This window comes from Lagenorhynchus albirostris, chromosome X (assembly GCF_949774975.1).
Source record: "Lagenorhynchus albirostris chromosome X, mLagAlb1.1, whole genome shotgun sequence".
NCBI classification, from domain to species: domain Eukaryota; kingdom Metazoa; phylum Chordata; class Mammalia; order Artiodactyla; family Delphinidae; genus Lagenorhynchus; species Lagenorhynchus albirostris.
The window spans coordinates 113,630,034-113,654,930 of NC_083116.1; the positions used below are offsets into that span (position 1 = coordinate 113,630,034).

At 39.5% G+C, this 24,897-nt stretch overlaps 1 protein-coding gene across 1 annotated transcript; it reads right to left on the reverse strand.

Annotated features, from left to right (window-relative positions):
• Window positions 1-2,960: 2,960 nt before the first annotated feature.
• CBLL2 (Cbl proto-oncogene like 2) lies at window positions 2,961-20,967 on the reverse strand. The gene is given in 5 exon segments (XM_060137378.1): window positions 2,961-3,164; window positions 3,166-3,213; window positions 3,216-3,413; window positions 3,416-3,496; window positions 20,869-20,967. Coding segments are annotated over 5 exon segments (630 nt in total).
• Window positions 20,968-24,897: the final 3,930 nt, after the last annotated feature.

Here is a 24,897-nt window from a genome sequence, read left to right on the forward strand (position 1 = left end):
CTCACTAGAAGTATTAGCACTGGACTCTCAAATTGCCAGGTGTGAAAATCACTTACTTTTTTTTTTAAAGTGTTAATTATTTTAGGCTGGTCAAGGTTAAAATGGCCTCATATTATTTCTAATTTCAGCTCTAAGCTCAGAGATGTGTTTGCATCTGATCAACCAAAATGAGAATTTGTTTTGCTTATATCCAACAGAATAAAATGATAAATTAGCAATAAGTTTGTCCTTTTCCAAAAAGAAATATGTTCTAAATTTATATATTATAAACTATATAATAAATCATATCCACATAATACACATTTCATATTTACATTATGCACCATTTAATGGAAGAAAAACTTCATGAGGGTTTATTCAAATGACGTATAATACACCAAGAATGTCAATTTATATGTATGAATTCTGTATAAAGTGTAAGCGGTCACCTTAGCAGAAACATAACAAGTCCCTATAATTCAAAAATTAATTCTAAAGACACCTTATAACGTGATGAAATTCATATAACTTAGTCATATTCATTCATATAATTTACTTTTCTCTTCTCTAATACAAAGTCATCTGGTAGTCTTCATTTAACTTCATGCTAAAACGTTCCAAGTTTAGAATCTTTACCAATAAAATAAACAGGCAAGAAATAATAGTTTTTTTAAATTTCAGGTTAGAGGGAAAACACTTATCACACAGTAATAAAACCCAAGCAAATGGCGAGCTGGTGACTATATGAATGCCTATCATTAAGATATTATTCAAATTCCTCCATGGCACTTAAACTGTAGTTTAAAACCCAATAAACAAGAAACCATAAGAACAGGACCAAGCTCTACTATGAAATGAGGCATTATAATAAACTAAATATTTAGGGCTGAATAGACTTTAAGACAATGAACAGAGTAGCACACACTTCATCTAAATGACACCATTTAAACAGTGCTATAATATAATGTTACTTAAGACTAACCAGTGTGGTGCATTATGTGATTCCAAGCATTCTGAAAAACAGTAGTAACAAGTAACAACATCCCCACCAGCTTGGAGCCTACAGAATCAATTACTTTGGCCATATCTTTCCAAATGATTTAGTAATGCCTTTTAACATTACAAACATAAATCTATCACAGTACTGGAATTCTGATGCATTTTGGTGCTTCTAGGGCTGCCTAAAAATGAGAAGGCATCCACGCGAAATTCATTATACAGTTATTAAACAATAGCACAAAATCTCAGTGCCTAAAAATGTGAAATAATTCTCTACCATTTAGCTGTCTGCCTTACACTATATTCTAGATTTTTACTTCCAGGATTTTTATTGCACTTTGGGAAATCAGAGGTAAAACATGGTTTTAAAAAAACAGTATGTCAAATCATTACACTGTACACCTTAAATTTATACAGTGCTATATGTCAATTATATCTCAATAAAACTGGAAGGAAAAAAACTGTGACTGTGCTTAAATTCAAATAAAAATAGCATTTTACAACCATACTGAAATTTAATCCTTTTACACAGGTTAACAAAATATATCACAGAAAAAACCTAAACAAAAACAAAACTTTTGCAAGTGGAGCAATGCAAATTTATTTCAGGAACTCAAATTATAAAAGGTCACCTCTGAGTCAATTTACCACACTAAAGGAACAAAGTTGTTAAAATACAGATATGCTCCACTGAGCCATTTATCCACTCTATAGTATAAAACTTGAAATAAATCCTAAAGCCAAGGTTTAAAATCATTTTAAGAGTCAAGATCCTAAGTGTTTTGCTATCTCTGTAAGAGGTGCTCTTCCTTCCCAAAACACAGTTTAATTGAAAAGTTGACTATATTTAAGGTTTTTGTCCTCACCAGCTCTTCAGTTCAAAATACTATTATCAATGTGAATATGGTCTATATCTTGTCTGATCTGAGCAATGTGACCCAGAAAGTGGGGTTGGGGAAGGTGGACCCTGTGCTGGTGAAGGAGGTGAAAGTCCTTTCGACAGAGGTCACATACCAGGATTTGTTCCATCCCGTTGTATAAACGGAGGGCTCAGAATTTCTTGTTCTTCGGTGAACTGGGATAAAGAGTTAGGATTATGACGGTCAGAAGGGAATTCACTTACAGGTGGACCACCATTATGAGACAGAGGAGATTCCGGCAGAGAAGGATTTATATAGGGTGGCACCAGGGCAATAATACATCCAGGGGAAGAAGGTACTGGTGATGGATCAGAAGTCATGGGTGGAGGTGGCACTTGACTACAAACCAACTGAGGAGTACCTGAATCCTGGAGAGACTATGACATTGGATGGCTTACTGGTGGTGGAGTAGATGGGGGTAGTGCATGTGCCTCTGGAGGCATAATATAAGGGGGCAATACCACTGGCTGACTTTGATATTCAAGATGCTGGTGAGCCGGTGCTGGGGCAGGAGGTGATAGTTCTTTGGCACCAGAATTTGAGTCACCCTGAATAGGGGTGATTACTAAATTGCTGTTTTCCCTTGTTGAAATACTAACGACTTCCTGATGGAGCAAAGGAGGTGGGGTGGTGACAATTCTGCTGGAAGAGCATAAAGATCCTTGCGTGGCTGGTTACTGCGCTTGTGTGATACACACTGCACAGGAGATGGTGACATAATGCTGCGCAACTCTGGTGGAATATGGCTCATATGGTCCTGGTCTAGCAGCATTTCAGGGATTTCAGTTGTTGGTGAAGCAATACGAGGGTGAACTTTTTTTTTTTTTTTTTTTGTGGTACGCGGGCCTCTCACTGCCAAGGCCTCTCCCGCCGCGGAGCACAGGCGCCAGACGCGCAGGCTCAGCAGCCATGGCTCACAGGCCCAGCCGCCCCGCAGCACGCGGGATCCTCCCGGACCGGGGCACGAACCCGCGCCCCCTGAATCGGCAGGCGGACTCTCAACCACTGCGCCACCAGGGAAGCCCGAGGGTGAACTTTTTTAAGCGGAGCACAGTTAACAAGTTATTTAGCTCTCTTATGGTGGTAGTTGATACGAGCTTCTAACTCTCTTTGAGACAAATAAGTTTTCCTGCACTCTTGGCCAGCGCTACACATGAAGACAGAACCTCGTGTATGCTCCACAATTCGCAGCACAGGAATACTACAGCCCGGTCATATCTTACCTCCTTTTCTTTCATATAAATTAGCACAGTCATAGCAAAAAAGCATACTTGCACGGAATTATACGCCCATAGATTTTAAAAGGCAAATCACAAATTTGTCACAGAAATGAACTGGTAAATCAAACTTTTCACCTATGATGTTTATCTTAAAGTCCTCCCAAACGCATTTAGGAAATGTTTTCTTTCTTCCCAATAGCTCACCCCCTTTACAGTCATACCGCCCTCCTCCATTACGTTCAAATTCTTTTCCACCAGCAGGCGACCCATTCATAGTCCTTGGAATATGAGACACAGATTGCTTTTACTCACCTGCTTAGAAATGAGCTTTAAAGGAATTCGTCTTCGAACCTCAAGGCCACCGGATGATCCAGAGCTCTGAGCGCGTGGTGGCCCACAGTCAGCGTCAGCAGGATTCGTGTTTGGCTATTCGGCTAGGAAGGAACCCGGGCGCGGAAATCAGAGTCCGCATGCGCGGCACGAGCTTGCCCGAGCTTGCCCGAGCTTGCCCGAGATTCCCCGAGCCCAGGAGGCGAGAGTTAGGTCAGATTAGATCAGATCCCAACCCCGTCTCTGTAGCTTTGACTTCCGAGGGGTTTCTTCTCCTTTTCCCTACCCGACCTCACTACTCGGGTGAGGGAGTCAGACATAGTTTGGACAAGGGGGAAAGAGCTTCACTGTTGAGGTTGCTAAGGCTGCTCTTTATGTGCCAGGAAAGTGGCCTTTAACTGTGGAAAAAGAGACTGATGGGAATGGGGAAGGGGAGCGCAGCAGCCGCCAAAAGAATACGTTCCCAGCTTATTAGAGCGCTGCCTTCTGGGGCAGCTTTATTTTTATCCCACTGCATTTTTGTAACCTGCCTTAAATTGCTCAGGTGCGTGTGTGTGTGTGTGTGTGTGTACATATATGTATGTAGTCAGGCATACACACACCTCTAAGATTTCGTCATGATATAATGAATGTAAAATCAACTTTGGAGGAAGGGAGCACTGTATGTATCTTATCAAGGAAAAATCATGTAAAAAGTAGTGAACATGGTAATCTGACAGTGCTAGACATTTGCTGTTCATGCTTAGAGAATGATTTTGGGTATTTAAGCCAAATTTCCCCAGGTCTCACCTTCCCGCAAGTAGAAACTGGACCAGAAAAATAGCAACAAACGGTATTTACTTGGCTCCACCCCACCCATAATTGTGGCTCCTCTGCACCTGACGGCGGGGGGGAGGTCTCTCCCGAATGTGTACACATTCACCCTTTTGGCTATGTTGACCATCAAGTCTCCCCAGAAAACACTAAACAAGAAACACTGATCAAAGTTTTTTAGACTTACTACAACATAGGAGAATACTACCTTAACAGAGTCTAAATAGTGTCTCAGAAGAGGGATGGCAGGATATTAGGGGCTGGGCTGGGTGATTTTAGGGCAGGTCTTGCAAGGAGAATTACGCAGATTTTATAACATGACACCTAAAGACTGGCAGGCACGGGGAATTGAGAATATTGACATGAGTATTAATGGGAAATATGTTATTCTTGTTAAGTAAACTCTTTTTTTAACATCTTTATTGGAGTATAATTGCTTTACAATGGTGTGTTAGTTTCTGCTTTATAAGAAAGTGAATCTGTTATACATATACATATGTTCCCATATCTCTTCCCTCTTGCATCTCCCTCCCTCCCACCCTCTCTATCCCACCCCTCTAGGTGGTCACAAAGCACCGAGCTGCTCTCCCTGTGCTATGCAGCTGCTTCCCACTAGCTATCTATTTTACGTTTGGTAGTGTATGTATGTCCATGCCACTCTCTCACTTTGTCCCAGCTTACCCTTCCCCCTCCCCATATCCTCAAGTCCATGCTCTAGTAGGTCTGTGTCTTTATTCCCATCTTACCCCTAGGTTCTTCATGACCTTTTTTTTTTCCCTTAGATTCCATATATATGCGTTAGCATACGGTATTTGTTTTTCTCTTTCTGACTTACTTCACTCTGTATGACAGACTCTAGGTCCATCCACAGCCATAAAAAGAAACGAAAGTAAACTCTTTTGGTTGGCTCACAATGTTATCTTTCAGGAAAAAGTACTTCCTGCAACAAGTAGGTAAGTTTGCTTATTCCCAGAAGTTTTTAACATAACAGAAAACTATCCCCAGTTCAATTATCATTTTACATGGTGACAGGGAACTATGTTGGTTTCCTTTTCCCTGGCTTGTTGGGGTGTTGCTTCTTGGCTACACCAATGGTGAAAATACAACAATGCCCAGATACCCACCAAAGGTACCAGTGCTCACTAATGCCCAAAGTTAGTGCTGCGCCAGCAAGGAAACAAGGAAACATTGAAGGTGCTGTGTAGTCTAAGAAGATAAATGGACTTCCTTGCCCTCTTTTCTTTCACTCTATTACATGGGCTACAAAGCACTTCAGATTAACACTTGCCAATGTGTTAAAGAGATTTTCCTGAAATTGCTGTTAGTTTTTACTTGCTCTTAATTATTACTCCCCTAGTAAGGACAGAGGCAGTGCTAGCTCATGGTACTAGTTTAAAATTGAATATACAATGCCACTCACCTCTGACACTCTCCCCTAGTTCTGGAAATGTTTCAGTATTCCAGCAATGCTGTCTTCTCTTAGGATTCATTCACTCCCAGGAGGCAACTTCATTCCTCATGCAAATAAATTTCTTATGGGCCCATCTCCTGGAGTCTCCTAACCTGCCTAAACTCTAAAGACAACACGCTTTATTCTCTCAAACTAAGCCTCCCATTACATGTTGATTTAAATTTTAGGTAATTTGAAATTTTGTTGGCTTTTAAAAAAAGCAGTACATTTTAATAAGTCAAAGTGGTTCTTATTTACTAAGCCATGGATGTTCTGCCCCTATTGTAAGCAATAAACCAAAATTCTAAGTAAAACCTAAAATTTAGAGCATGAAGGCATATGCAAATGTTCCTGTTTTACAATTACAATGACTTGTTTGCAGGCTCTTTAAGAAGGTTGTGTGTCGGGGTGTGGGTTAGTGGTATGCATATAATTCAAAAACAATAAATATAAAGGGGTAAAAGTCTGTCAAATAAAATATCCAAATCTTATTTTCCCTTCTTCCCTGGAACTAGTGTTCTTCTGTCTAAACTGTGACATTCTCATATGACAGAATGCTGTCCTTACACATAACCCTGGGTGAAAAAAAGCCAGCTCTCTTTCCTAGTTGGCTAAATTTACTTTTGTTGCTCATTAGGTCAACTTCAAAGTGATGAACGAAAGCAGCTCCTGGGTGGAGGTTGTCTAGAAGTTAACAGGACTCAAAAGCTGAGCTTAGAATTTATTTCTAAAATAATCTGAAGTTGACCTAATGAGCAACAACCCTCAGAAGTGGGTTCCGACAGCTCTGCTTGGAGTATTTGCTTGTTTATAGCTGAGAAGCCTGACCTGAATGCCCTTAATAAATATTTTTTGGTGAAATTGTTGATAAGATAAAGGGTATTGACCCTTCATTTATCCACATCAGATATGAGAAGCTAACTTTGCCACACTAGAAAAGCTGCCTTTACAAATTGATCCTTATTTAGTGCCCTTAAACAAAAAGTTAAATGGGCTTCCATTCAGCCACCTCCTTCAGGGCAGAGAGACTCTGTCCTTCAATCTCACTGCTCTTAAAAGTTGCTAGACTTAAATTCGATTGACAAAAGAGAGATTCAGTGTCTGTCTGCCTGTAACAATGATTGGATATAAAAAGGTTTGAGTTTGGAGATTTAAGAGAAATTGGACCTTTTGAAATTGCTTGGATTCATGGAGTCTTGTTAGAATTCGGCTACCTCAAAAAAATCTAAATGAGGGTGACAATGAAGAATTATGGACTGCACAATGAAGAAGTATCAACGTGCACAATTAATGCTAGGAAACAGGTTGAGACATCTCCGCTTAAGCCACATGCCATCTGGCCCAGAAGCAGTCATTCTACCAGAATGACACCAAAGGTCAGCAGGGGCTCCTGGATTTCATTTCTCCTTTAAGGGAATCTGATCTGTCATTCCTCTGGCTCCTGTGGGCTTTAAATTCACATAATCAACATATCACTGCCAGAGACTTAGTAAGAGCTGAGGCAGTTTAAAGGTGAGTGGAGAATGATCATGTTCCCAAGCCAGATGCCTTCAGTTCTGCAAAGAAATAAAAAGTCCATCTCAGGTTCCAAAAAGTAAGGCAAACTGCCCTGTGTGAAAAAGACTTCAGCTCTTTTCCCATGTGTGCCGGTAGCTATATTTTACATCCTGGGAGGGCCAGCCATTTGCAAAAGTTTAGAGCAGTGTTTCTCAAAATGTGGTCCACAGACCCCTAGGGATTCCCAAGGCCCTTTCTGAGGGTCCTGGAGGTCAAAACTATTTCCATAATAATACTAAGATGTTATTTGCTTTTCCACTGTTTGACATTTGTCATGATGATGCAAAAGCAATGGGGGATAAAACTGCTGGCTTCTTAGCACGAAACAAGGCAGTGGTATCAAACTATCCTAGTAGTCACTGTATTTTTTACTGCCACACAGTAAAGAGAAAATGCTAGTTTCACTTAAAAATGTATGTGATGAAGCTCTAAAAAATATTAACTTTACTAAATCTCAACCCTTGAGTACACATCTTTTTCACATTTTGTGTGACAAAATGGAAAGAAAGTACACCGAAGTACTTTGGGGGCATACCAAAGTACAGTGGCTATCTCAAGGAAAAGATTTATGTCATCATCTGAGTTGGAAGGTAAACTATCGGCTTTTTTGTGTGGAACATTATTTTCATGTGAAAGAACAAGTGACAAACTATGACTATTCAAACTTGGGTATGTGGCGGACATTTTCTCAAAACTGAACAGACTTAGCCTGTCAATTCAAGAAAAACAACTGACAGTATTTGTTGCCAATTATAAAATTCAAGCTTTTGAATGAAAATTAGAATTTTGAAAATCTTGTATCTGCCACGATCCTGGCAGCTTCCCAGTACTAAAGACTTATCTGATGAGATCAGTGGTAATTAATAATGAATGTAATTTTTTGAAACTGTATAATGAAATGTGTCAACACTTGGAAGTTCTGCATAACTCAGTGAACCAATATTTTCCAAATGACCAATGGTTGATGTTACAAAATCATACATAATTAAAAGACCCATTTAAAATCAAGACAGGAGTAGATGTTAGTGTAACAGAGTATGAAAACTTCATGGCTGTTTCAGATTCCATATTGCAACTAACCTTTAAGAAACTACCATTTGTAGGGACTTCCCTGGTGGCACAGTAGTTAAGAATCCTCCTGCCAATGCAGGGGACACGGGTTCGAGCCCTGGTCCGGGAAGATCCCATATGCCGCAGAGCAACTACTACTGAGAGCCACAACTACTGAGTCTGCGCTCTAGAGCCTGCAAGCTACAACTACTGAAGCCCGCACACCTAGAGCCTGTGTTCCACAACAAAAGAAGCCACCGCAATGAGAAGCCCGCACACCACAATGAAGAGTAGCCCCCGCTCGCCACAACTAGAGAAAGCCCGCGCACAGCAACGAAGACCCAATGCAACCAAGATAAATAAATCAATTTATAAAAAGAAAAGAAACTACCATTTGTTGAGTTTGGTTTCATTTCAAAGAATATTCACAATTATCTGAAAGGCTATTCTAATACTCCTCCCTTTTCCAACAATACATCTGTATGAACCTAGATTTTCTTCTTTAATTTCACCAAAACCAAATATCACAAAAATTGAACTCAGAAGCAGATGTAAGAATACAGCTGCCTTCTATTAAACTAGATATTAAAGAGATTTGTAAAAATTTAAAACAATGCCACTCTTCTCAGTGACTTTTTTTTCTTTTGGAAAATATATTTTTCATAAGAATGTATAATTTATATTAGTGTGTAATGGCTTATTATTATTTTTAAATAAAATAATAAATATTTTAAGTTTCTCGATATTCCACATAAACAAAGGCTCTTTGAGGTCCTCAATAATATTTAAGAGGGGAAGGGAGTCCTGAGAGTAAAATGTTTAAGAACTGCTTCTCTAGGTGATCTTTAATGCTCTTTCACCTTTCCTCTGAGAGACACTGCCTTCCCCACATTCACTCCCCCAAACTCAGTCCCATCCAAATCAAATTGCCCAGAAGGTCCCAGAACTTCCTCACCTTCAAAATTAACTGACGGTGACAAGGAGAAGGGAAAGAATGATCAGGATCACTTAAACTCCAAGCATTGTGCCATGCACCTAATATATGGTATCTCGTCTAATCCTCACAACAGCCCTGTGAGATAATAATGATGACGTAACCAAATAATGGGGCAGCAGGGCACAGGGGAGCCGATCTTACTGTTAGGGTCAGCAAAACCACATTTTCACTAAGAATCATCTATAGACCAAATAAATAAAAACATCTTACAAATACCACACTACTTATTTTCAAATACATGTGGGTGTTACTATACCCAAAATTCCATTGTAAAGCATCACCAAATGCACAAAAGCTTTGATCATTGTTTTTTTAAAAATTTCAATGAATCAGGACATCAATGTGGGAGATAAAAAATTTTTGGACAATGAAAAGGGAACAAAGTGATCCTCGCCTTTGAAAAATACTGAGAATCACTGCATTGTAGCACTATAACTACACTGAATCCACAGCAAAATCCCAACCTTCAGGACAATGCTAAGCTGTTTAGAGTGATATCCTTACCACTAAAAGCCCACTTTTGCCATCAAAGTATTTAAAACTCTAGACAGGGAAGTCAATACACACATATGAAAGGCCAGCTAACAGCCTGGTACCATACAGGGTTGGATGAGGGAAATGGACACGAAGTGCTATAAGAATTCTGGGGACGTAGAGAACTTCTGGCCAAGATGATCTTGGATGAACTAAGACTAGATCTGCATCCTTAAAGATAGAATTTAAATGGGCATAGAAGACAGTGACTAGGGAACCACATGGACAAAGACAGATGTGGAAAGCAGATGTGTTCAAGGGCAATATGCTTGACTCAATCGAGGGCTCACATACGGAAGAGATGGGAGATACAGTTGGGAAAGGGCGTTTAGGACCAAATGTTGAAGGGTCTGGATGGAATACTGAGGAGTATAAACTTATCCCTCGAGGCAATTCAAAATCATCAAATAAAGATATAAAAGAAAGGGAACAGAGCATAGTGTAGGTTGGCAAACTGGGACAGGAGTCAGACAGTCCTATGAGGAAGCAATTCACAGTTCAGGACTGAGGTTGTTCAGGTCTGAGTGGGAAATAGAGACCAAAAGAAACAAGTATGTGGGAGACGCCGAAAGGCCAGTTTGGCGACTAACTTAATGGGACTAACTGGCAATGGAGAGGAGGCAAAGGGAAATGACTCCAAGTTTTCAAGCCCAAAAGACTATCGCATGATCCAATTAGGAAGGAACCATTTGGCATGGACCACATCTGCTTCGTCAACATCCTCGTAAGTTTGGCCCTGGTCCACCAGAGGGTCTGAGGCCTATGTTTAGTGACATGGAGGAATTTTGTCTTGGTCTGAAAAGGTAATCAGAACAGTATCCTGAACTCACTACTGATCAATTCTTCAATCGTTTGGGAGATATCCTCCCCTCCCCACCCCATGACGGTTAAGACTTAAATTTTAAGGCTGCAGCTACCCACTCACTACCCCAGCCCACGTCCAGGCTGCTCCCCTCACTGAGCAATCCTGCTGGATTTTCCCTGGGTTTTTGGATCAGCAATACCTTTGGACTTGGCTTTGTTTTTTGAGGATGCTACCTCGGATTGGGGGCCTTGATTTTGTACTGACATCTGGGTTTTCTGATCCATGACTCAATTGTACTCCACAGCTGCGGGTAAGAGGCACCTGCCTTGACTTTCTCTGTTGCTCCCCCGGACTCTGTTTAACTCTACCTTTTCCCCATCGATTGGAGAGCAAGGTCAACTGGGCTTTTTGCATAGCAGGAGGTCCAGTTCTGAAAAGTGCTTGGCAATAGTGAAAAGGAAAGGGATCGAAGAAATAACAAGAAGGAGAAAGACAAGAAAAAGCTAAAGATGAACATTTTCAGTCTGGAGAAGTGGAAGGAGGTTGGCCTGATGATGAGCTAATTGTCTTCAGGTACAGAAAGGGCTCTCTCTGTTGGAGAAAGGAAGCCTGGCTGTCCTCCCATCCAGCCAAGGGCAGACCAAGGGCTTAGTTACAGCGCAGGGGATTTACAGAAGATAAAAACATTTCTTGGACAAATACAGAAATGGGTTTCAGAAGGGTTTTGTGTAATTACCTTTGCAGGAGATGGCTAAGAATAGCATAGCTCCTCTGGCAGCCAGAAGGTGAAGAGGTGTTATGTGGACAAGCAGAAGGTGAACTTGGGGCTTTTCTTGCCACCCCTTCCATAACTCTCCCTCTTCCTTTACTGCAGGAATAGAAATTTCTGCACTCTGTCAGGCACCCTTGGAAGAGCTCTGAACCTTTCTCCAGAGGAAAAGCACTTGGCCAATTCCTGATATTTTTAGAATAAAATCAGCAAGTAAAGCTGTTGTCCCAGTGGTCACCAGAGCACTGTAGTGGTGATGATTCCAAAAGCCATACAGGCAATTTCTGACGAAATGATATCAAAGGCAGACTAAAAATTGTTTCTTTAACTGAAGGGTTGCATGACTGGTTTTTAATTAGAATGGATTAATACAGTGTTCCCGTTTATAAAAACCAAAATTGAAAGGAAGGAATTGCAATGAGGTAATTAAAGTAAGGAAAATAGCCTCCAGATCCTCTCCCACCCAAATATTATGCTTAAAAAGACAGAGAAAATTAAATAAAACTTTGTTATTCTTTATATACCTAGATAATCTCTGTATCTAATATCTCAAGGGTATTACATAGTTGTATAAGTTCCTAGTGTGTATATATGTTTGTGTGTATATATACATGTGTACGTTTATTCATATGTGTATACATATTTTTGTACCTATATAATCATATAAACACATGTACAAATTGTTTTTTGTTTACAATAGTATATGACAATATATATAGGTACCGCTTCTTTTCTATTTCCAGAAGGGCATTAACACAGGGCTTCTCAGATAAATTACCATTTCCCTTTCGACTGGCTTATTTGGCAAAATCAAGAAGTTTGTGTGCTAGTGCACAAGATGACCTACCTGATCCTCCACTGAAAAAATACGAAATGTTTCATTGAGCCTTCATTCTAAGAAGCAATGGTAAGTAGCTGGTAAGCTTTCTCTTCCTTGTCACGGCAACATCCTTTGACCTATGTAACTGTAGGAAGGTGTTAAAGGGGGAAAAAAGACAGGAAGAAGGCTGTATGTGTTTCACCATTTACTGAATGAAAGGTTTTACCTTTTTATGTATGTAGCACCACGCCTACATATCAACTCCAAACCCATCAATTTACCAAGTCCCGTCAGAACAATTCTGTCTCAAGAGCTCTCATATCTATCCCTACGTCTCCATCCCATGCCACCAGCATGTCATATCTCCCTTCGATTACTGCAGTGGCCTCGTAACTGGTCCCCCAGGCTTCAGTCTTATCCCTCTCCGAGTGTTCTCCACACCATCACCAGCTTACTCTTCATTAACCAGAAATCTATTTGTGTCAATGGTTTGATTTAAATTGTTCAGTGGCTCCCAGACGCCTACAGGATCAAGTCCAGACTCAGCAGCATAGTCCTTCAAGGCCTTTCTCCATCTGGCCTCTGCCAAACTATCTTGCCTAACACCAACCCCTCCTCAGCCACTCTTCAAGCTCCAGCTCTAATAAGCCATTTCCAGCCCCTCCCAACAGGTTTTTTCCCCCTCATCTTGTTTTCCAGAAGCCTGGCCTTTCTGCCTGGAACTCTCTGCTCTCTGTTAGCTCCCCTGGCTGTCTCCAATGGATGCTACAAAACTCAGGTCCAGCTTCATCTCTTCCAAGAGACCCCCACACCCAGTCTTGTCTCTTATGTATATTCCTATGACAACTGCAGGATTGCCCAAGAGTACCAGCAAAGCAAGAACTCAAAAAACGAGCAGAGAAAAGATTTTGGAAAGAATCTGATATTCATTATTTCCCTCAAAAAGCATCAAAGTAGTTATGGGGAAAAAAATCAGAACTTACATGGACTTCCTTGTATTTATTTTACTGTTATTTAAAACACTTTATAGTGAAATATACAAATATAAAAGTGTACAAATGGTTAACGTAAATAGCTTCCAGATCAAGAAACCTAATATTACCAGTAGCTCAAGAGCCCCCTTGTGGGACCTTCCAGTCACTAACACTGAAAGGGCAACCATTCCCCTGACTTCTAATAGCACAGATTAGTTTTACATATTTTTGTTTCATATAAATAGAATCATAAAATTCAGCTTCTTTCATTCAATATCATGCTTGTGATAAACATATGTATGTAGCTGTACTTTCACTGTTATTGTAGACTAATATTCAAGTATTTACTCTACTCTACTGTTGATGGGCATCTCAGTAGTTTCCAGTTTTGAACTACTACAAATATTGGTGCTTCTATGAACATCTTCTACAATGTCTTCTGATTAACATATGTGTGAATTTCTGTTGGGTAAACATTAGGTTGAACAATATGAAATTGCCAATATTCAACCATTTTCGACCTACTAAGATGGCAACTTATTACTACCTAGAAGTGGAATTGCTGGGTCATCGGTTACACGCATATTTACCTTTAGAAGATTCTGGCCTAATAGTTTTCTACAGTGGCCATACCGATTTATAATCTCATCAGCATTATATGAGAGTTCTGTTTGTCTAAATCCATTTTTATTTTAGCCATTCTGCAGGGAGGGGTATACAAATGAGTCACATTATGGTTTCAATGATTAGTGAAGTTTAAGTACTTTTTCATATATTTGTTGGCAATTCAGATATCCTCTTCTGTGAACAAGTTCAAGTCATCTGACCAATTTCCTATTGAGTTGTCTGCCTTATTAATTTATTATTATTTAGATTTCACAGCTGAGGACATTGTAATTCTTTCATTGCTTAGCTCTAGAAATGTTTTTATCCAGTCCTATGCCCAAAGAACCCTGCATTCAACTCTGTTCTATGATATACTACACTGCTGAAATTGTTATTTACATATCTACTTTTCCTTATGAATTGTTAAGTAATTTTTGAATCACTAAATAATTAGCAGTTAGAGCTCTTATTCATCATTGTATTCCAAGCCCTAGAATAATATCTAGCAAGTGGTTCAATAAATATTTGTTCAGTTAACTGATATGCATTTAACATAGTATTCTTCCTAAATTTGTATTAACTATCTTTATACTCCTTTGTCTAAAGCTTATTCCAACAAGGCAAACCGTGTAAAGTAGAGCACTCTGCCCTTTCTCCACTACTTGACAAAAGAACACTATTGCTGTATGCCTGAAACACAACACTGTAAATCAACTATACTCCAATAAAAAATTTTTTAAATAAAATTTTTTAAAAGTTTCTAGCATTGAAAAAAAGAATACTAGTTGCAAAAGTACAAAACAATGATCAGAGCATAGAAATAGAACTTTTCTGTTTCAATTAATGACTAAAAATAATAAGCAATAAAAATCTCATATAATTGAAAAGAAAAAAACAAGATCTTAATAGCTTAAAGGGCAAAAGGCATTGATGTGCAAGTAATTTACATCAAGAGAAGTAAAAACCAAAAAGCTAATTACTAAAATTAAACAACCAGTCACACTTTTATATATTTAATAGATGTAAAGTATTAGTAAAGTTGAAATTAATAACATGTAGAACTTATCAGGTTTTACTAAATGTGGCACCTTCTTATACTGTTCTTCATTATGCTTGTTATTATAGTTTTTGGCTTACACATCTACTTCCTCCAGTATACCATAACTTTCTTATGGACAGGACCCTTTCCTGCTCCAGTTCCGTTGTAAAATGAAGTATGTACCCTCATATATACAACCATGCTAAAAAGCAATTATGTCAGTATATTTCAAAAGCTTAAACATGCCCCCTTTGGTCAAGTAAATTCACTCTCAAGTATTTATTCTAAAGGAAACAATCAAGAGGAAAGAAAAAAACTCTACACATTAAGACACTTATCTCTGTATTGTTTACAATAGTTACAAATGAAATCAATAATAAACTTCTAACAATAAAGAAATGATTGAATAAAATGTCACAGAAACGCTAAAGAATATTATGCTGCCATTAAAATGGAAGATTATTAAATACCATGGATGCATGCCAATACTATTAAATGAAAAAATATCATGCAAAATCATATAATGCTCTAAGATTATACCATATAATCGTGCATGGATCCAGGGAGCAACATAGAAAACGACAAATGAAAAAGAAATACTTGGAAAGTTTAAGGTTCCGGACCATAAAAGAGTTTCTTTTTTAAATGTCGTTACTGTGCATTCGTTCATTACCTCCCCAGCTACTCTCCTAGACACAGTCACTATGATCTCTCACCTGGATGAGTGCCACAGCCTCTGACTGGTCTTCCTACTTCTTCCCTTGTTCACCCACAGTCTACTCTCAACACAGCCAGAATCGTCCTGGAAATCAGGAGGCAGATCTTGTCACTTTTCCGCTCAAAAGTCTCCAATGTCTTCCCATCTCACAGAGTGAAAACAAGAATTCTTACAATGGTCTACATGACCGTCAACTATCGGAATGCCACTTTGCATTCTCACATGACCTTGTCCCGCACTCTTCCTTGCCTCACTAGCCTCCTTGCTCTTCCTCAACATCCTAGGGACACTCCTACCTGAATACTGGAAAGTTTTATTTTATGCAGAAGCCAATCCTAGGTTTTTTTCCGTTATTTTAATAAAACAAGCATGCGTAAGCATTTGGTATTTCCCATTTCTCCTAAAGCCATATAACTTAGTCTTTGGACAATTCAGTTGGAAGGAATGTATCTCTGTCTACCTTCCAGAGTTGCCTGTGAATGCGTCTAGGAGAATGCTAGGGTGGATTTGTCATGAATGCTCCAGAAGAAATTTTTACTTATCAACAGGGGCCAAGAAAGATGAGGAGGGGAGGGAAAAGAACACTGGTAACTGTGGTTAGATCTAGGGAGGTGTAAGCTAGGTGAGGGGACGGACTCTAAAGTAAAGGGCCCTAACTTCAACAGGCTTATACGAAAGACACGCAAAACTATGTCAGGCAAAGCTGTAAAGTCTCTGAGACTGAGAGGAGAGGAAAAAGCTTAGTAAATTGGAGAAACAAAAAGAAGACCTGTGTAACTAGGAAAAAATGCAACGGAGACATGGCAATGGAAAAGTGGAGAGCCAGGTTATGCAGGGCCTTTAGGTCAGGGTAAGTTGTTGGGATTTATTGTAACTGCAATGGAAAGATCACTGAAGGGTTTTAAAACATTGGAATGACAATTCTGTTATTATGATATTGCTTGTGAACTCTGGGGTTAAAGTCACCAAAGTCCTGGATTAATCAAAATCCAGTATGACAGCTAGCATTCTGCCTCATGTATTGTAGGCAGATCTTAAATGACAGTCGATTTTTCTTCTTATTCTATAGCAAATATTACTTCGTACATATCACCAACATACCTAGGTGAGGGAGTACCTTCGTTATTACTCGTGTTTGTAGTTTTAACATGCTGAATGCTTTAAGATGGTTTTTATTCAATGCTTACAATAAAATTGAGGCACTCAGCTTTCAGTTCCTAAAGAACCATTTATGCTTTAAAAGGCTTTTGATTGATTTCCTCCCAACAAGCTATGTGCACTAACTCAAACTCAATCTGCGCCGGAGCCTGTTGTGTGTGTGCAGATGAGAGTTGAAATGTGAATCTCCAAGGACTGTGCTTGGCCCTTGTTGATAAGTAAAAATTTCCTCTGGAGCTTTCGTAACAAATCCAACCTAGCATTCTCCTAGACACATTCCCAGGCAACTCTGGAAGGTGGACAGAGATACATTCCTTTCACCTCAAACGAATTCTCCAAAGACTAAGTTATATGGCTTTAGGAGAAATGGAAAATACCAAATGCTCATGCATGCTTGTTTTATTAAAATAACTAAGAAAAAATAGGATTGGCTTCTGCATAAAATGAAACCTCCAAATATTCAGCAGTTTAAAGGAAGCTTTAGACTCTTTAGTTAACAGATATTGGTGGGTGAAGGCAATAATTCAGTAGAACTGTATCTATAGCAGCATTTCTTTTAAAAATAATAATTTTTTGGTACATTTTCCCTTTAGAAAACAAAACATAGACTTCCAGTTACTCAGATATGGATCTACTTTCCCTCTCACAAAAAGGATACTAAAAATATTAAAAAGGCCACATGGGCAAAAATAATAGACCCCCTACTAGAAGCAAGCTGAAGTGCCCTGCAGACTACCAGAAGGCCTCAGGCCTTGGAAGCTGTAGGTAACAGTGAATGTCAGTAGGCATGATGGGGTTACGAACAAGGTGATTGCTTTAAAGTCTTTAACTTTCACAGGCTCTCAACTACCCACAAGCAGAGTCACAAAGGTTTTCTCTGGAGAAAGTGACCTGGAGACAATCTGGTTTCAGAAGACCTGAACACAGAGGGCACAGGCAATCACAGGGCTGAACACAGGTAAACTGAGGGGGAGTCTACCAACTAAACTGAGACACCCCAGCCCAGAAATCTAGGACTTGGGGTCCCCACAGCTATATGTTTGCCTAAGGGAGCACATGGATAAAAATGGATTCAAATCTGGCCCTGTTGCTTGCTAGCTAAATAATCATGGGCAAGTTGTTCATCTCTCCAAGCCTTTGTTCCCTTACCTATAAGTGGGGATAACTATAGATGTCTGAGTTATCCTAATGACTAAATTACATAATATACATAAAACATCTAGTGGATGTCGGGCAGATGGTTCATGCTTACTAAATGGTAGCCAGCATTATCAGTGAAGAGCAGCTTCTGGAGAGCTTTCTGAAGGACTCAAGATGGAACTATCATCAGGTACAAACACCTGTAAACTGACTCCTTCACTTCTTTTCTAACAGATGACTACAGAACACAGCCTGAAATCTTCAATAATTCACAGGTCAAAAGCAGGTTTGGAACGTTGGTCCAACTGCCCAGTAGAGCATTAGAGAATGGGCTTTGAAATCAGACAAAAATGACTTTATTCCTGGCTCCTCCAATTACAAATGTGGTCTTGGCGAGTCACACAAGTATTCCACAGCTGTGAAGTGGAAACAGTAACAAGTATCTGCAAGGTTGTTGTGAGGACTGGCTATAAGGCATGCAAGACCCTAGTGGAGTGCCTACGACATGGTAGGTGTCAAGAAATGTTTGCTGTTTTCATCGTGATCATTTTTTAGGCAAAAAAACAATCATTTATAAATGCCTGGACAATCTTGGAATAAATTTTCTCTGGGTTATTTTCTTCATTCATCAAATGTCACTGGGGTTGGAGAGTCATGTGACCGTTACCAGTATACAGATTCCACTGACTTCTATTCTAACTCAGTTTGGAAATAGATAGAGTTCAGTTCTAAATGGCAAACTGTACTGCTCTTTTCGCTTAGGACATATGCAGACATTTCAGCCTAACTGGCAGCATAAGTGATACCTAATATTTTAGGTAGCTTTTACATTGGGGATTTTAACTTAATCACTTAGTGCTTCTTCCTCTGTAAAGTGGCATCTCAAGCCAGCATTAATTCTAACAGTACTTTTGTGGCTTGTACATGGACACTCATCTTTGTTTCTTGGACTCTGAGCCTCGAGTGGAGAAAGCATAAAACATGAATATAAAGAATAGCATTTCTCATCTCTAATCAATGGAGAAGTAAAAATAATTTTCTTTTTTTTTTTAAAGGTCTTTTTTTTTTCTTTTGGCTGCCCCACATGGCTTGTGGGACGGACTTTAGTTCCCCGACCAGGGATTGAAATCAGGCCCTCAGCAGTGAGCGCGCAGAGTCCTAACCACTGGACTGCCAGGGAATTCCCATAATTTTCATATAAATCCTCTAAAAATCCTAGAAGACATAGCACATGTTATTTCATAAAAAATATTTTATTGGGCTTCCCTGGTGGTGCAGTCGTTGAGAGTCTGCCTGCCAATGCAGGGGACGCGGGTTCGTGCCCCGGTCCGGGAAGATCCCACATGCCGCGGAGTGGCTGGGCCCGTGAGCCATGGCCGCTGAGGCTGCGTGTCCAGAGCCTGTGCTCCGCAACGGGAGAGGTCACAACAGTGAGGGGCCCGCGTACCGCAAAAAAAAAAAAAAAAAATTATTTCCCCTCTCAATGGGATATATTTTAAAAGCTTAGAACGTATTGTAAATCCATGGCATAGCCACATAATCTTATATTCAGTTACCTTCCTAATTGAGACAAGCAACAAAACAAAATATACATTCAAATGAAACATGCAGCTAAACCATTTATAAATAATTAAAGTTATAGATGAGGTTTTCTTTCACTGATCACAAATTATGGTAATGCTTTTGTGGTGCTCATTTCCGGGCTCACTTTGGTGTGTTTATTAAAGCACAGTATTGTCAGATCACAGGGAATATCTCATTTTCATATTTCCAATTCTAAAGGGGATTAAATTATCCAATTAAACTGTTAATTAAAAAGACTCCTACAGAATAAACTCCAGGCTACCAGTGGCATTTAAAATTTTCCTTGTGCTGTGCTCAAAAGCAATTTCCTAAATTCAGAAGAGCCCCAAGTTACTGGCCGGTATTTTACTTTAGAAGGTGTGGCTGGTATCGCTAGGTAATAGCCAAACCCATTTCCTCTTCTTTCTGGGCACACAGCTAGACTATATATCCCAGCCTCCTCTGCAGTTAGGTTTGGCCATATGACTGAGCTCTAGCCAATGGAATATGAGCAGAAGTGACGTAGATAACTCCTTGGACTAGACCAAACCTTCCACTCAATATCTTCCATAACCTCTTCCCCTCCACCAGCTTCTTGTAGGTAAGCATGTATTCAATAGCATTGAAAATGGCAGAATCACAATATGGAAGGAACCTTGGTCCCTAAATCACCAACTGTAGGAGAGAAGCTCACTGATCATTAATACCCATTTTGTATGTAATGAAAACAATAAATTAACTTAAATTAGGTTAAACCATTGAGATGATCTGTTTCAACATCTAGTGTGATCTTAATTAACAAAGAAAGCAACTGAACTTGAGGGACATGCAAAAACCTTAAACCTAATTGGAAACATCAGACTCCTTCAAATATTGATCAGGTCCACTAAGATATATATCTAAAAACTGAGGCACACTGAATACCTCATAAAGTCTATCAAACAGACCATAGCAAGAGAGGTTCTAGACTTCTTGCCTCCATTACCCCAAAGCCTCTCCTTCCTGTCCATGCCTCAGAGATCACTCATAAACTCTGTCATTTCTATACATCCTTCCTTCTGCCACTACCCTACAGACAAAAATTCTTATTTCAAGGATCAGCTCAGAAACTGGAGTAGACGCTCTAAGAGGGGCACTAACAGGCCATACTCAAACACTTACTACCTACCAGCTCCACAGTCTGTCTGATGTCTATCACCTGTACATGGACACGATGGCACACCTGCTACAAACGAGTACTTTTCCACATCTCAGAACATATCAGTGTCAGAAAGATGTTTAAAATAATCAACAGGGGACTCTACTTGCACTGCCAAACTAATCCCAAAATGCCCCCCAGAGAACTTAGTATGAATTCTATGATATGCCTCTGGATTTGTCTAGACCCAGGCAAAGCAGTCAGGCTTTCACTGTCCTGCACCACTCACTCGTTGTCCAAAGGTGGCCAGGAAATATAAACTCCAGGCACTTCCAGTTCTCTGGAAGTACACGGGGCACAGAGGCTCCAGTAGTATGAGGGCAGCCATCCTAGAGATCTACAGCCAATGAGGAAGAAAAGCACACAGAAGGTGAGGTTAGGTGCCTGGTAAAAGGGCTGGGATCTGGGCAGAGAGAACTCCGACAGCATCCACTAGAGGAGAATTGAATAATTCCTTCTCTGTGCACCAAACCACAACCTGATGTCCTTGCATTTCATCACACTTGTCATGAAATAGGGTGACTGTAGCAGTTTACGTATCTGTTTCCCATGTTAGACCAGACTGCATATGGTCTGCCTAAATACAGCTAGTTCAGTGATTTAAATATAATGGTGCTCAGTTACTGTGTACTGAATAAGTGACCATAAATCGACTTGATTGTTAAAGAAAGGTGATAGCACATAGAGATTCTTTGGTTCGACAGTAACTGTAATGTTCATTGTTACTTTTGCAAGACCAGCCGTACCATGGTTGATAATTTCCTCAGAAACCTCTCTTTTCCTCAATAGGAATATTATTGCACAAGCAATAAACCACATCTCTTATATTCTGGAAGAAAATACAATGACCACCTCGCAAATCTCTCATTGTCTACAGAGAAAGTTACTGCATTCAAATCCCACTTTCCTAAACCAAGAAACCTAGCCCTCTACAGTGCTTTGTGTACTTCTTAGGCAAATATTGTCTAAAACGGAACTGAGTATGTTAATCAATGTAACAGGTTTCAATATTATTTTTAAAAAGAGAGGAAACAATATCTTCAACTTTTTATTGTCCTTAAAATGATTGCTCACATTGTTTCACAAGTAGGGGAAGAAAATACAATGACCATTTAGATAAGAAATGCATAATCCAAGAACACCTTTCTTCAAACCAGTGGGGCACTGCCACTGGCAATGAGAATGTTGTTGCTTGAAATAATCATATATTCTTCCATAATTTAATATGCAACTGAGACATTATGTTAAAAATATCAAGGAAGAAGCCTATCAAATGCTAAGTGATTACAGAAATACTGATGGAATAAATGTATTCAGAAATAGGGTAATCTACGGGATGAAGGTTAACGCAAAGGTCAGCAGCCCAAAGAACAAAGGCTCTGCCTTTCCTGACTCTGGGATACTTGAGAAGCAATTTCAAACCTCTCCACTGCTCTGGCACAAGCACAACCTGTGTGGCAAGCCATAGTTCCTAGTTGCTTCTTACTGATGCTCCAAGGCTAAATGAGATAAAATTTATGTGCTGTGCTTTAAGCTCCACTGAGGAAAGGCACTGAATAAACTTAAGGATAATTTACGAATCCTGAGCTTGCAGTAATCACTTCCAAGTCCATCTCATAAAAGGAAAAAAAAAATGGAAATAGGAGGCCAATGCTATGTGGTTGGTAAAAAGCTCAGGAAACTTTGCGCAATGATGATAAGCCCAAACAAGATCATTTTATATACATAAGACCCTTGACTAATCCAGGAGACTTTCCCAAAAAAACCTAATTCCTTCCATTGCCCAGACAATAGTTCACTGGCAGAGCATCTGGTATATGAATCAGAGAAGTTTGGTCTGGCAGTCCTAGTCTGAGATCCAATATCTAATTTCCTTTTAATTTAGCATAATTATTTTTGTAAAACTTTATGGCCCTACTCCAGTGGATGTGCTTGGCAAGGACTGCCAAAATCCTGTGTTCTCTTCAGAGTCACATTCTTAGGCCAGCTTCTCCCTACTTTTTCTCTCTCCCTTCCAGTTGCATTTTACCTTCCTCCCTCTACCACTTAATCAGTGTCTGATTCTTTTATGCTAATCTGTATTGAAGAGAAGGGACAATAAGAATGTACTCTGAAAATTTAAACATGAGCATGTATTTGGAAATTCAATCTACTAGAATATTGTTCCAGTTAGTAGTGATGATTTGGGCTTCTGTGAGTTTGTTGTAATAACAGCCATCCTATCTACAGCTTTCAGTATAGTTGAGTTACATCAGGTAAAGTTAGTCAGGACAAAGTAGCCACATCATTCAGAAACTGTGAGGGCCCCAACTGTTCACCAACCAGTTTTCCTAAACCATTAAGTGACTGAACGAGTCCCATTTCCAAACTCATAATTCTATGCTTTTATCAAACACTTTCTCTGACCTGCAGGAATGTGTTTATTTGGAATTTAAAAAGAGAAATCTAGAAGGAAAATGCTATTCATGTAAGCCTTAAAAATCTCAGCTGATTTTAAATGTCCAGATACAGGAAAAAAACAAGGAGAATCTTCTAAGTCTAAACCAAATCAGAATGATTCCTCTGGAGAAAAGACACAGTAACTGCTTGTTTTCAAAATACAAAGTAAGGTCACATTAAGCCATGGTTAAGGAGGAAAAGGTAGCCGCTCTTCAGGAGTCTGTCTATTCAGAGAGCGGGAAGTCAAGGGGAAAATCACTCTCCTCTGACTAACGCAGTGGAATTGTTTTCCTCATGATGGTGCCCCTGCATTTTTCTCCCTTCTTAAGTTCCCATGGTTACAAAAGGACATGGCACACACTTTTATATATATATATATATTTTTTTTAAATGACAAATCCCAGGGATGTAAAATGGCTTCCTCTGGTTAGCCTGAATTTGTCATTTTGCTTCCGAGATTTTCCTATTGGCCTACTTAACCTAGAACCACATGTACAAGGAATAATGTGAAGGGGGGATGGCTATTTTAAGAAACCGAAAATGCCAGGTAACCACTTTAAGGCCATTACAATTTTATCCTACACACACGCTGAACACACACTTGAAAAGTGTGAGAGCTTGAAAAGACAGAGCTCTGAGGATCAAAAACGTAATACTGCTCTTTCTTACAGACTCTTTAGAAGAAGACTTGAAGAGTAAAAATTATGTTTCTTTAGACTATGAAGGGAATTTTCAATTCAATCAACAGATTCTAAAATGTCTTTAATCAAGAAATTTTTCAAAAAGGTTCTTTAAAAGAGAGGTAACTTTAACTGAGCCACTTTGCGCCCTCCTCAGTGTGGGGTTTGTCCCTTTGCACTAAAGGAGAAGGAAAGCCATACATTCCTAAAGGGGAATCAGATAATCATTTTCTCGATGCCTACTCATTTCAGAAACAGGAGAATGCACATATACGAGGATAACAAGACAATCAGGAACTGGACTGAAGAGAAGTATCCAGCAGATGACATAATCTCCAAGGTTTGGGCAGACTAGATCAAATTTTGAAGATGTCATTTCTTAGTGTCCCCACTGTTGCGTGACTAGGTGTTTTGGCTTCTTCTGGGACTTACAGATACAACCTTGTCTTTCTATTTGACGAACTCAAACCTTTACCAAGCAGCCTTTCTGCCAGCTTTGCTCATGCTGACTTGAGCAGGGCAATAAGCTACACCAGATACAAGCTGTGAGGCACGTTTTCATGCCAACAGACTCCAAAGCTGAAGGCAAGAACTTCATCAAATATTGTAAAATGAGAATTCAACATATTTCTAATCTAACTACCTTAGAGTTAATCAACGCTATGTAATGACGATGTGTGAAATCTCACAGTGCGCTCCACAGTGCAGAAAGACCTCCCAGATATCCTCGCACATGTCCACATCACTGAGGGTTGCAAGTGTAATAGGCTGAATTTTCTTCTGGATACGTTCTACTTAGGGCCCCTGCAAAGCTGTAGATTAAAATGATATGGACCACTTAGCTGTGGCTTACACACTAAAATGGACAACAGCAACAATTCAGCAGACAGCATTTTAACAAAAGCAGCCTAGGGACTTATTTTTGTTGGTTTGGTTTTCTATAGAAACATACTTGATTCGATTTTTTGCATTCCATTTTTTTAAGCCTTACAACTCTGAATAGATACTGTTTAGATCTAAGCAATACCCAAGTAATGAAGATGCATCAAAAATAAACAACCTCAGGGGAACACAGGCCTAAAGCAGTAGGTGATGAGCACTGCACAACTCTCTCAGGATGGCATAAACCAACAGTCCAG